At 46.7% G+C, this 13,759-nt stretch overlaps 1 protein-coding gene across 1 annotated transcript in view; it reads right to left on the bottom strand.

The window, feature by feature from the left end:
* Positions 1–13,759, bottom strand: part of LOC116393980 (protein phosphatase 1 regulatory subunit 37) — a 69,131-nt gene that overhangs the window by 44,539 nt on the left and 10,833 nt on the right. The window contains exon 3 of the mRNA XM_031866723.1: positions 1,108–1,153. Coding sequence (XP_031722583.1) covers positions 1,108–1,153 — 46 coding nt within the window. The remainder of the gene's footprint in view (positions 1–1,107; positions 1,154–13,759) is intronic.

The following is a 13,759-nucleotide window of genomic DNA, read 5'->3' as shown; positions in this document are numbered from 1 at the left end:
TCTCTCTCTCTCTCTCTCTCTCTCTCTCTCTCTCTCTCTCTCTCTCTGCTGGGTTAATTCTTATCTCCCCGGCCAAGAAGGGGGAAATGATAATTACTATCATAATTATTTCCAAAATGATTTTTTTTAACAATAATCACTTAGCTGAGCGATGGCAGAGGGCGTGTGGGGTGGAAGGGAGAGCCATCTGAAATCCCATTTTTCTAATCCGCCCTGCGTCGGCAAGATAATAAGGCAGCGACACCCGCAGTCAGATGTCATCAGTGCGTGACGACAGTGACGCCCATCACGGCATCGCACACAACTTTACCCTGCTGCTGTATGCAGATGTGTCTGCTGCTGCTACTTCTATACTTCTGAGACATTCCATCCAGTGTTCACTTGTGACTACTTTGGATCCCAGTTGGGATTTAGGAGTTGATCTGGGATTAGGTTTAGCTTAATTTAAGGACTAGAATCTGATTTAGTTTAGGTTTCAGATTTGAACGAAGATTAGGTTGAATGTAAAGGTTGCAATCCAATTGAGTTTGGGTTCAGGGTTAGTATTTGATGTGCTCAGATGTGAGTCATGGTTATGCATAATTCAATTCAAGATTTGGCACCGATTCAGGTTTCAGTGGGTGCTGGGGTTGAGATTAATATTGGATTAAGGCCAGAAAAAAGCATTAGGACTACAATTGGGGGTTAGGAAATGAAATATTTTATAGGAGTTTGTTGGTGTTATTTTCTTACTAATGATATGCCTTATGTTGCATATATATATCATCGTATAATCACAAGCATATGAATTTCAAAACATTTGCAAAAATCTGAAGCTGCATCAGAAAGGAGTAGAATTATCCAGCCATCGGCTTTAGGACTAAATCTAAGGCATTGTGTAAAAAAATATACATTTAAATATAAAACAATGTTATCGACTGTCAATTTCATCATCATCTTTTGTGCACAAATTGTCTCATATATATATATATATTTTTTTTTACATATTCTCTATAATTCCTTGTTGGTTAAATATGTAGAAGATTACAAAATCAATCGGTGTATCATGAATGTCACATAAAGTCCTCAATCATGTTTAATAATGAAGGAGTGAGGCGTTAGGCTTACCTTGGAGATCCAGACATTTCACACCGCCACCTACACACACACCCTGCTGAGAGAGAGACAGAAAGAGGGGCAGAAGCAGGAGGTGTGAGGGAAAGGTGCGAACACACACACACACACACACGCACACACACAGATATTTGGCAACAGCAGTGCACCATCCACCCTCCCGAGTCTCTTTCCGCACGGCCTCTCCATCCATGCCACGCTGTACCGGTTTGATCAGGGAGGCTTATTGGACGCCAGAGCATGAATTATGAATTTCACACAGTTTACCGCCGCCGTTGATGGTGACACGGCGTCCTAATTAACCAGTGTATAATAATTAGAAACAGCTGGTCATCAGTTGATGTGTTCATTTGCCAGAGCCAGTGTTCCACATACATCTAATTTGACTGCATCAATCACCGGAGGTGGCAGATTTGTGCGGATGATGAAAAACACAGATTCTTTTTTTTCTACTGACATCAAAACAAGGAAAGGGAAGATGGATTTATTTTTTTGTTTTTTAAAGCCTCCTGTTATAGATGATGGTAAAATGAGATTCTGTGACATGGGATCACTGTGAGAAGGGTTGAGCTGATACATGAAGCTGATTTCTTTCAAAATCTATAGAAGCATGTTTCACCTCTGGCCTGACAGAGGTTTCTCTCTGACAGCGACCAGAAAGTTATTTATGTGGATATTTAAATGTATCAGGGACTCAGATGATCGTTGATGAGGGGCAGGTTGAGGGTGAGCTGCTGCACTGAAAACGTCTCCAGTCTGGTGATGCTGTTTGAAAGAACGGTCCCGTCAGAACACACTTCTGGGAGATATTTGGATGTTTAGCATGACAACTGTCATATGTGAAAAAAAACAACTTCATATTAATTGAAAATATCACTTGGTGGAAGCATTAATTAGAGGCCACCCTTAACCACCAGGGGGCCCCAAATGTGAACAAATTAAAAATATGTCTCTGTGGTTTCCTCTGTGTATTTTTCACAGGATGGAAGTCATACTTAACATATTGTTTAGGTTTTATTGAATTTATTTGTGTGTTTGTTATGTTTTTTTGTATGAATCTGATTGTTGTTTTGCACATTCATACAATACAATGCACATTTTAAAGATGTTAAACAGTTGTTTTGTAGGGTGTCAAGATAAAGTCCCGGTGAAATGGATGTGAGAGCAGATTTACTTTCTGTTCTCTGACGTATTCCAGAATATGTGAGCGGTGTACAGTAACAAGAGGTACGAAAAGTAAACAGGGTGTTTGGTGCCCCATGTTGCTCAGGGCCATGTCCACCTTCGCGACAGTCAAACCCCGGCTCTTCCGTCTTCCCCCCCCTCCTCGACTTATCTCGGCTGGCTCACTGAACAGCTGCCTTCTTCTTCGCGAGCATTGCCTTGTTTCCTCTCTCCTTGCTAAATATGATTCATTGTTCAAAGGGACACGGGGAGCACAAAAGGACTTGGAAGGCTTTCTTCGCTCTCCTCTCGTGCTGCCGAGAGGAGAGCGAGGCAGGAGACAAAAAGACGGCGGCCATAATGTGCTCCTGTTGAAAGAATTAGACGGATCAATGGGACATAAATTGCACTGTTTATGTATACAAGAGGCTGGTGTGTAATTGGTAGAGGTGGTTGAATTTCCCCCCGTAATCATCTTAACTGAGACACACACACATGCACACACACACACACACACACACACACACACACACACACACACAGACTTATGCTTAAATGTGTCTACATGCTCATATACACAATTATACAGAGCGGGGATGTGTGTGTATGTGTGTGTATGTGCTTTAACATGCGGTGCTTTTATATAAATAGAGCAGGTTTTCTGTCACTGTCAGCTCAGAGAGGAAGGAGTGCTGAAGGAGTTTCACCTCATTGGTTAAAATTGTATTAATTTGACAAATTACAACAATCCATGGCTCTTTTTGACATTTTACTTTGTATTTAATCTGCACTGCAGGATTGTATTTTAGCAATGCATCCATTCATTTGAAGATGTATTAATAAACTACAAAACACAGTACAGATATCTAGTTATCACGACAACGCTGATGATATCTCTCCACTCATATAAAGAACAGAATACAGTGCTACAGCTTTCACACAACAGATTGGCCAATGCATGATTTATGTTATTTTCCTTTAATATCTCATCCTTTTATTTGGAAATTTGAGGTATTCTAAAAATGTGTCACATAAGAAACAAAAATCGAATTAATCTCCAACAATTATGATAAAAAGAAGAAGCAACATGTGCATTAGAAAAGTTCCAATTAATAAACATACGGTCCTTTGCTTCTTCATGTAAACATTAAGAAAATACAATTTAGAAAGCTGCTGTTTTGGCTGTGATATTTGTTTCTGCACAAATGTTACTCTGTCCTTGTACTTACACTTACATGGCAAATATATCATATTCGTACTCTCGGACCTGATTGGTGGATCCCTTCTCCCTCGCTGTCACTGTCTTCAGGTTCCCTCCACCCCTTCACACCGTAACATGTAGCGGTGTCCATTATTGTATTACAGCAGAAACAAATAACCGGGGCCATCATTTTACATCAGAGCATGTGAGCTCACACACACACACACACACATACAGTATGAATAACGTGTCATCTTTAGAGATTCATGCAGATGCTTGTATCAGTTATCCTGATTAAAGCTGTGAAACACTCAAATGTATGGGAGGTTTTCTGGCTCTGTGCCGCATGAGGCTCTGCTTCTCACCCCAACATGCAACTTTACACCGAGCTCCTTATTTGATTCATCACAATCATGTCATTAGATATTACAATGACGTGACTGATTTAACTACGAGCAGGGCCTAAATGCTGCTTCCTGAGGAGGACCATATGCATCACAGGGCTGTTTTACTGCTTGATTATGTCTTTTGAAGGAATCTTGTTTTTACAGACTTGTCAATGGTGAGTGTTGCTGGGCACACATCACCTGTCTCCCCCTCTCTGTAAAACCAGGGGGCGGAGCCTTTCAGAACTACCTCGAGCTGGTTGGCTTCGGAGCACGAGGACAAGAAAAGTTTCAAAATGTTCCAGCTGGAGTATAGAGGCCTGTTTGGGGAGTCCAGCCTCATCTCTTTCACTGACTTTGTATACGTTGCTGTCACCTATTTTTTGAATATTTGTTATTTTGCAACAGCAAAAAAAAACTAAAAACACTGTCACAGTGTGCTGGCGGCCGGCTAGCGACGGCTTGTGAAACCGGTTTGTGGCACCGAGCCAATGAACGACGCTCGGCAAGAATGTGCAAGCAACTGGCTGGCTGGCTACACATATCACACTCCCAAACACACACACACACACACACACACACACACACACACACATACACAGCACTTCCTCCTCACAATAAATACAGTGGCGGCTGTTTTTCATCTTAATGAATTTCTGAACTTCGTTCCCTCTCCGCTCGCCGCTGCCTCGTGGTGAAAGACGGAAACCGAAGGCGCCGGCTGCCAAATCAATTGATGTGTCAGGAGGGAGAGAGGACAAAATGGAGTGATAAAAAGAAAAGCGTTCCCTTCCTCTAACACACACACACACACACACACACACACACACAGGCGGCAGGAGAAGACGAGACAAAGACGAAGAGAGAGAGAGGGGGGGTCTGGTTTTCAAACTTGACTTCCACAGAAGTCTTCTCTGGTGCACTGGATTCTTCACTCAACCGTCCAGAGCTGCTCTGCCTCTCCAGGTGGCTTTGTATTAAAAACTGTTTGAGTGCACCATTTTTATCCTGTGCCCATTTAATTAACTGACAAAATATATATCTATGAATAAATATATATTGTATGTATTTTTAACATGCATTTTCAGAGCTCTTAGGGGTTAAACATCCCCCCCCCCACACACACACACACACACACACACACACGTACACATTTTCCTTTCAGCATCTTTTCCGCAATAAAGGATAAATTATTTAAAATAACACGACCTTTTATCTCACACCCTTTGAAGGCGGCAAATTAAAAATGTAAATTGGGAGCTAATTAATATGCAAATGTATTCATTCGCTGTTAACAATTAGCAATTAAAGCTGCAGTGTCTAGAAAGAGCACAGACGAAATTAGTAACTTCATTTATCATTTAAAAAAAAAAGAGGGAGATCTAAAAATGTACATAAAATTCTAATTGACTTCCAGTATTTCCCACTGTCACTGCCTTTGTTGTCCGCACTGCTTTTGAAATACATGATCGCCTGCCTTTAGCGACTTAATTAATGCCACTTTGTGTAAAATATACCGTCCCCTTAAATGGCTGATGTCAAAAATAATGTACACATTCAAGGCTGAGTGGCGAGTGCTTGGTTGGAAGGATGTGTGTGTGTGTGTGTGTGTTTCAGAGAGTGTGAACGTCTGATCTGTGTGTTGCACATCTAACTCTCTGCTGAATGTTTCTCACTATGTGATTCTATCAGCGCTAATACTGGAGGGAGGAGAGAGAAGAACACGGAGCATAAGAATTATGTCAATTTAGGATTTGGCACAGGTTGCTTGTGGAAATTATTTATGACGGTATATTTTTAAAAGATCACCCTTAAAAATAAGGCGTCAACATAATAACAGGCTATAGCCACCACAATCATCTTTTCAACATTTCTTGAATGTGGGGAATCTTTTCTGCCGTTCTGATGGAGGACGTCTGTGTTCAGGGATCCTCTGTCGGCACCATCATTTGTTTTAATGTGATTCATTTTTATTTTGGTCTTTAGGATCAAATGAATTAGAATCACACTGAAAACAGAAATACAAGTGCTTACACAGCAACACAGTAATGAATGAATGTTAAAAAAGAGATGATAGCAATGAGCAAAAAGGTGCTCTTCTCACAGTGCATGAAGTACATACGACACTTGTCTTTCTTGTCTGGACTGACTTGCTGGTTATGCAGACATGTATATTGACTGACTGAAGAGGGAATGATCATTTCTGCGTCATTATTCTCATTTCCTTTGAAGAACACATGTGATTTTTAGCAGAGATTTGCACCAAACACAGACGTGGTGTTAAGTCGATAGAACATGGTGTGTGATCAGCTCGACCATATTTAATCTAAAATGAGATTTTGACAGACACGTCACCCGCAACAAATATCACGCCTCTTGAGATTTTTGAAAATTGCAGCAGGCAACTGTGATTTTGATTAAATTTCAATTAATTGTGCAGCCCTGCACACAGAGGTCTGGTCTTCTGTGCTTTCTGGGGCGTACAAGTAAACATGTACATACCAAATATAGGATATTAAGCCTTTCAAAAAAAAGCATGTGAATTTATTGTAAAGCACAACATGTGGAGCAGCATTTCATGGGTAGATACATATAGACACATGTAAAAACATCAGTTTCACGCGCCATTTCACACATGCATCATTGTCTCACATTTGGTTCACATTTGGATCTTTGAAATAGAAAAACATTGTCTTTGACCGTTTTTGGTGGGTGTGGGGTTTGGGCTGGGAAATTTTAATTTATGAGCTGGACTTTTTGAATTTGATGTCCTACCGTTTCCTGTAGGACAGGACAGGTGGAGTGATCCTAAAATGGCACATCCAGTTGGTGATGAAGGATCTTTAACTTGAGTGCTCTTTTCAGTCCTTTATTAGCAGAGAACACCCAAACTCTTAAATCTTCACATGACATCCTTCTTTTACACAACGCCTTTTCCTTCTCTGCCTCCTTTTCCTCAAAGCTCTTTCTCTACAGTGGACAGATCCATACTATAATATTCGGTATTTTGGTCCTGAAGTACTGCTAATTTGGGACAGCTCCCGTTTAACAAGCCTCCTCCCAGACATCCAGTGTACTTAAGTTATTCTTTGCATTTAAAGGATACGTCTGATGGCGTTCTACATGTTGTCTTATTTCTAAGAAATCCCACAAAGAGACTTAAGATGACATCATGTGACCCGGGTCACTTGGGTAATACGATGACACCAAGGCCGTAGCCATGGTGTCAAAATTGGGATGGACCAAACCATGGAATTAACTTTTTGTTTATTTTATTTTATATTTTACAATAAGAGTATTGTATTAGAGATTAGGGATTCATAAAGTACAGCCATAATAATGTTCTCCTCCTGTCCAATATTCGTTTTCATAACTTTTTACAAAAACTAACACAGCTGACAGTGATATGCCTCTGAAACACTCTTGTTACATTCTAGTTTTCCACTTTTAACACTTTATAATGATGAAATATAGAAACAGTAAAGCCTGAAGTGTTTTTTTTCCTATTTAAACATCTTAGAATATTGAGAACTGACCCCCCCCCCCCTGCTGTTCTGGGATGCAGATGTGAAAGATACTGAGCTTCCTGTAATGTGGCTGAACTGGCCCTTTAAATCCTACACTGTTGGATGAGTTATGAAGTAAAGAGGGGCAATCTACAGCAACAACACGTAATTCCAATGTGAGCAAAGATCCCATGATTGACATATTGTTTACACCTGCATGTAAACATTGCGTACGTGTGACTCTGTCTGAACACGCGGTAGTTTTCGGTGACAGAGCGTCTCCTCTGTGTGAACCCTCAATGAGTCCGGACCTGTAATATTATCCCTACTTACAAAAGCACTCATATTACTTGTGCAACCAGCCGACCGTGCAAATTCAATTCAGCCTAATAGTGCACCACCAATAGTGCACATCACACATGCCATTCAGTTTAACTGCAGCCGCTCCGGATTCAATTAGCGGCACAGAATGTAAAATAGACTCTTTTACACGTAGACGAGCTTTTATCCCCTTTTCACTTCTGCATGCTGTTTCCCAGACGGCATTAAAGCAGAGCTGTGTAAAAGTACAATGGGAAAGGCTGCGGAGTCAGAGCGTTTTAAATAAAGCATGTTGTTGCTGCCACTGTGCGTGTGTGTGCGAGTGCGTGTGTGTGTGTGAGTGTGTGTGTGGGTGCGGAGGCCGTCTGAATGACAGACTGGAGTGCGTTAGCGGCGGGTCCCGTGGTGATCCTCATCCCGACCCGCTTCTCTCTTCTCCTCCCCCCCCCCCCCCCCGTGTGATCGCCACGACTGCCGCTGTACGCCATTTCAAATGCGCCACTAACCGCCCCGTTATCGCTGCTCTCGGCCTGTAATGAGAGGAGCGACATATGTCCGGTCCCCCTGCTGTGCCCTGATAAGCGCTCGCACTCAGACGCATGCACGAACACTCCTCCACCTCCTCCTTCTCCGTGCTTTTATTTTGCATGCAAAAAGCCTCCTAACAGCCACTGAGGAAAGAAAGTGTGGCACTTATTTAGTGACATTTACCTCGCTGCCGAATATTCCACGCGGGGAGGGGAGGGCGCAATAACAATCAGCATGCATTTAATTTAAAAGAAAAAAAGGTTCCCTTTAGAATTACGCAGGCAGGGGGAGATATAGCTTTATATCTCTGTATATGTGTGTGTGTGTGTGTGTGTGTGTGTGTGTGTGTGTGTGTGTGTGTGGAAGGAGCTGTGACAGTTGTGCCGGCAGACTTCCGCAGTGCAACATTAATGCTAATCAAAGGAGCTGAGAAAGCAGCGGTGGTCTGTAAAAACAGATTTTCTCTTGTCTTTTCATTTCTGGAGCCCCCCTTCCTCCTCGAGAGATTCATCCCAGAAAAATAACATTTCTGGGAATTGAATCTGACCCTATGGATTTAATAGAGGCATGTTGTCGTGTAAGGTCGTTTTTTTTTCCTCAACTGGGATAAATAATGGAAGTTAAATTGCAGTAATTGATTTCTCTTCAGTCCACTCAACTGAATAATCTGCAAGGGAAACAACCGCTAAGCCATTCATTAGAAGATTTGCCAACATGCAACTAATTCCGAGCTTATTCTCCAAACATCATGGAACAAACGCAAACTCCTAGTCGGAGCCGGCTTCATTTACAATCCTTTTGTGTTCAGAAAATACTTCTCCCAAAACCTAGAAACAATAGTTTTTCACCACTGTAAACTTAATAAATCCATCAATAAGTCACCCTCAGCACAAGGGGGAAGAATGGACTGTTTAACTTCACAGACACTGATGTTGTCACAGTTCAGCTCCACACCCTCCTCACTCTTCTTGTCAGTCACTCCCTCCTCATCAGTCTAAACTCCCTTCACCTGTTCACTCACCTGCCTCTGATCAGTAATCAAGCCCCTATATAGACTCCTGCCTCCCAGACACAATCTGGCCAGTCATGGACCCAGCACACACCCCTGCACCAGTGAGCCGTTTCGAGAGGATCGAGGGGGCTCTCCAGCAGCATGAGGTGCTGATGACCCACATCGCCGCTGAGACACGTCAGTCAGCAGCAGCCCAGGAGCAGGCTATGGCTGCGTTAGCTGCTCAGGTCCAACAATTAACAGCAGCCCTGACCCAGCCTGTAGTCTCAGCTCCTCCTCCTGTTCCTCCGACGCCTGCCCCAGCACACAAGCCCCATGTAGGAACCCCAGAGCGCTATGCTGGAGAACCTGAGGGCTGCAACCCATTTGTCACAAACTGCTCCATCTTGTTTTCCCTGCAGCCCTACACGTTTGCCTCGGAGGAAGCTAAAGTAGCCTTCACCATCAACCACCTGACAGGCAGAGCACGTGTTCGGAGCGTCTGCGTCAGGGAGACTGGACAGTTGCTGACTATGCCATCGAGTTTCGCACGAGAGCACGCCTTAGCGACTGGAACTCGGCAGCACAGTGTGATGCCTTTTTGGCTGGACTAGCCGTGTATATTAAAGATGAACTGATTTCTTTTGATTTACCTGCTAACCTGGATGGCCTATTGGAACTGACTTCCCGAGTGGACAGACACATCCAGGCAAGGCGACAGGAGCGACGCAAGGGAGAAACAGATAGCTGCCTTTCCACCCTGCCTCGAGGTCCTCCAGCAAACACCAGTGTCATCCCAGGGCCTCAACCTGGGGAAGTTGAAACTAGGCAGGTGGGGCGCACCAGTCTCACTCCAGAGGAGCGTGAGCGCCGCCGCCGGGGAAATCTTTGCCTGTACTGTGGCCAGGCTGGTCACTTTATATCCCGGTGCCCAGCAAAAGGGCATGGCTCGCCAGTAGTAGGGTAGGTACTGGTGAGCCGGACCACAAGACTCTCTCCCAACCAAAGACCCCTTTGCCACATTCAGCTTCTGCTCGCGAATGGATCCCAGACCCTCACTATGCTCATTGACTCTGGCGCTGATGACAGCATCATTGATGAGAACCTAGCCCTTCAGCTGGGTATCAACCGGGTACCCCTGCCAGTGCCCTGGATGGCCACCTACTGGGGACAGTGACTCACCAGACCATGCCAGTCCGTATGCTCCTGTCTGGTAACCACCATGAGACTATCCGGTTTCTTATCCTGCAGTCACCCCAGCATCCATTAATCCTGGGGTACCCCTGGCTCTGCCGCCATAACCCCCACATAGACTGGGCCACAGGAGCCATCCTGGGGTGGAGCTCATCCTGTCACCTGATTTGCCTGAAACAAGCTGCTGCACCCCGGCAGTCAGTCTGTTCCAGCTCTGCTTTGGACCTGTCAGGGGTGCCTACTGAATACCATGACTATCGGGAGGTATTCAGTAAGGTCAGGGCCTCATCTCTGCCTCCACATCGCCCCTACAATTGCGCCATTGACCTGCAACCAGGTACCACTCCACCCAGGGGTCACCTGTATTCCTCATCTGCACCTGAAAGAGACCATGGAGGCGTACATAAATTCCTCTCTAGCTGCTGGGATCATCCGTCCCTCTTCACCTGCTGGTGCGGGGTTCTTCTTGGTGAGAAAGAAGGACAAGTCACTGAGGCCTTGCATTGACTACAGGGGCCTCAATGACATTACCATTAAGAACTGCTACCCACTCCCACTGATCTCCTCTGCCTTTGAGTTGCTGCGGGGGGCTACCATCTTCACCAAGCTAGACCTGCGTAACGCCTATCATTTGGTCCGGATCCGAGAGGGTGACGAGTGGAAGACGGCTTTCAACACCCCCACTGGACATTATGAATACCTGGTCATGCCCTTCGGTCTCACCAATGCCCCAGCTGTCTTCTAGGCCCTGGTGAATGATGTGCTGAGAGACATGTTAAACAAACAGGTGTTCGTCTACCTTGACGACATTCTGATTTTCTCCAGGTCCCGAGAGGAGCACATTCACCATGTCCAAGCAGTCCTTCAACGCCTCCTAAAGAATTCTCTGTTCGTTAAGGCAGAGAAGTGTGAATTCCACGCCTCATCTGTCTCCTTCCTGGGGTACATCGTGGGACAAGGGATTGTGCAGATGGATCCAGCCAAGGTGTCAGCTGTTACGTCCTGGCCCGTCCCTGACTCACGTAAACAGCTGCAACGATTCCTGGGGTTTGCTAACTTCTACCGGAGGTTCATCCGTGGCTATAGCACCGTGGCTGCCCCACTCACGGCCCTTACCTCATCCAGAGTGCTGTTCCAGTGGTCACCCTCGGCTGAGGAGGCCTTCCAGAACCTTAAGGCCCGGTTTACCTCTGCCCCTATCCTCCAAGTCCCTGACCCAGAGAGACAGTTTGTTGTGGAGGTGGATGCCTCCGATGTTGGGGTGGGGGCCATCCTATCCCAGCGGGCTGCTAGCGACCAGAAACTCCACCCCTGTGCCTTCTTTTCTAGGCGGCTCTCACCTGCTGAAAGGAACTGACATTGGTATCCAAGAGCTGCTAGCTGTTAAACTGGCCCTTGAGGAGTGGTGTCACTGGCTTGAGGGGACCAGTCTGCCCTTTTTGGTATGGACTGATCACAAGAACCTCGAGTACATTCAGTCTGCCAAGAGACTGAACTCTCGGCCAGCCAGATGGTCCCTGTTTTTTACCCAATTCAACTTTTCCCTCTGTTACCGGCCTGGTACCCGCAACGTCAAGCCTGACGCCCTGTCCCGCCAGTTTGTTGATAAGGGGGATTCCACCCCTTGCAATGACAATATCCTTTCTGCCCCTGTCTTGGTTGCTTCAGTCACCTGGGAGGTAGAGGAGAGAGTCAAGGCCGCACTGGAGGACCAGCCCGGTCCTAGCTCCTGCCCTCCCGACCGCCTGTTCATCTCTCAGACCCTGAGGTCCGACGTCCTCCAGTGGGCCCACAGCTTGAAACTCACTTGCCACCCCGGGAGCCAGCGTACCAGGGATGCTCTGCGGCAGAGGTTCTGGTGGTCTACTCTGGAGAAAGACACCCGGGAGTTCGTCAACGCCTGTCCTGTCTGCAACCAGCACAAGCCATCCCACCAGGCTCCCGCTGGTTTCCTGCAACCTCTGTCTGTGCCCCATCGGCCCTGGTCCCACATCTCCTTGGACTTTGTTACCGGTCTACCACTGTCCAACAAACATACCACCATCCTGACAGTGGTAGATCGGTTCAGCAAGATGGCCCACTTTGTACCCTTGCCCAAGCTCCCCTCGGCTAAAGAGACTGCTGAGCTGGTCCTGCTGCATGTCTTCCGGCTCCATGGTCTCCCCACTGACATGGTTTCTGACCGGGGACCTCAGTTTACGTCAGTGTTCTGGAGGGAGTTCTGCACACTCATCGGGGCCACAGCCAGCCTGTCTTCTGGATACCACCCGCAATCTAACGGCCAGACTGAGCGCAAGAACCAGGAGATGGAGACGGCTCTACGCTGCTTGGTCTCCAAGCATCCATCGTCCTGGTCCCAGCAGCTCCTGTGGGTGGAGTACGCCCACAACACCCTGACCAGCTCTGCCACTGGGAGGTCCCCATTTCAGTGTGCCTACGGTTTTCAACCGCCACTGTTTTCGGCCCTGGACAAGGAGGTTTCCTGCCCCTCTGCCCAGGCCTTCATCCGCTGCTGCCGCCGTACCTGGGCCGAGGCCAGAGTTGCGCTCCTCCGATCAGCCAACTCCACAGCGGCCAACCGGCGTCGCTCCAAAGCCCCCATCTACCAGGCTGGTCAGAAGGTGTGGCTATCGACCCAGGACCTACCCTTGCAGGTAGAGTCTAAGAAGTTGGCACCCAGGTTCATTGGGCCATTCGAGATCCTGAAGGTCATCAATCGAGCAGCAGTGAGGCTCAAGCTTCCCCGAACCATGCGGGTCCACCCGTCATTCCACGTCTCCAAGTTGAAGCCGGTTCGAGAGTGCCCACTGGTTCCTGCTGTACAGCCTCCGCCTCCGCCGCCACCTCGATTCATCGATGGAGGTCTTACCTACACGGTTCGCCGCCTGCTTCGTTCCCGCCTCCGTGGGAGAGGTCTGCAATACCTGGTCGACTGGGAGGGCTATGGTCCAGAAGAAAGATCCTGGGTCCCAGCTCGGCACATTTTGGATGCCCCTCTCATCAGGGAGTTTCACCGCCGCCATCCTGACCAACCCTCCAAGGGTCCTGTGCCCACTGTGGCTACCCAGCTAGACTCTGTTCCCTCTCTTCCATCTGTAGCTTCAGATGTTATGGAGGATGAAGAGGAGCCGCCTTCTGGCCAGGACAACTCACCCTCTGATGATGATGAGGAGAGGATGGAGATGTCGGAGGAATATTAGCCCTCCTCCAGGGCCCCTCCGCCCACCCGGCTTGGTTGTGGTTACCGACCCTGCCTGCCCCTGTTCTACCCGCCTTGCCTGACTCCCAGTAAACCCACCAGCCTTCTGATCCTGACTCTGATTAAACTCTGCCTGCTGTATCTGGAGGGTTGCAA

The sequence above is a fragment of the Anarrhichthys ocellatus genome, unplaced genomic scaffold (genome assembly GCF_004355925.1).
Source record: "Anarrhichthys ocellatus isolate YVR2014 unplaced genomic scaffold, GSC_Weel_1.0 scaffold36, whole genome shotgun sequence".
NCBI classification, from domain to species: Eukaryota; Metazoa; Chordata; class Actinopteri; order Perciformes; family Anarhichadidae; genus Anarrhichthys; species Anarrhichthys ocellatus.
This window is presented reverse-complemented; position numbering and strand designations above follow the sequence as displayed.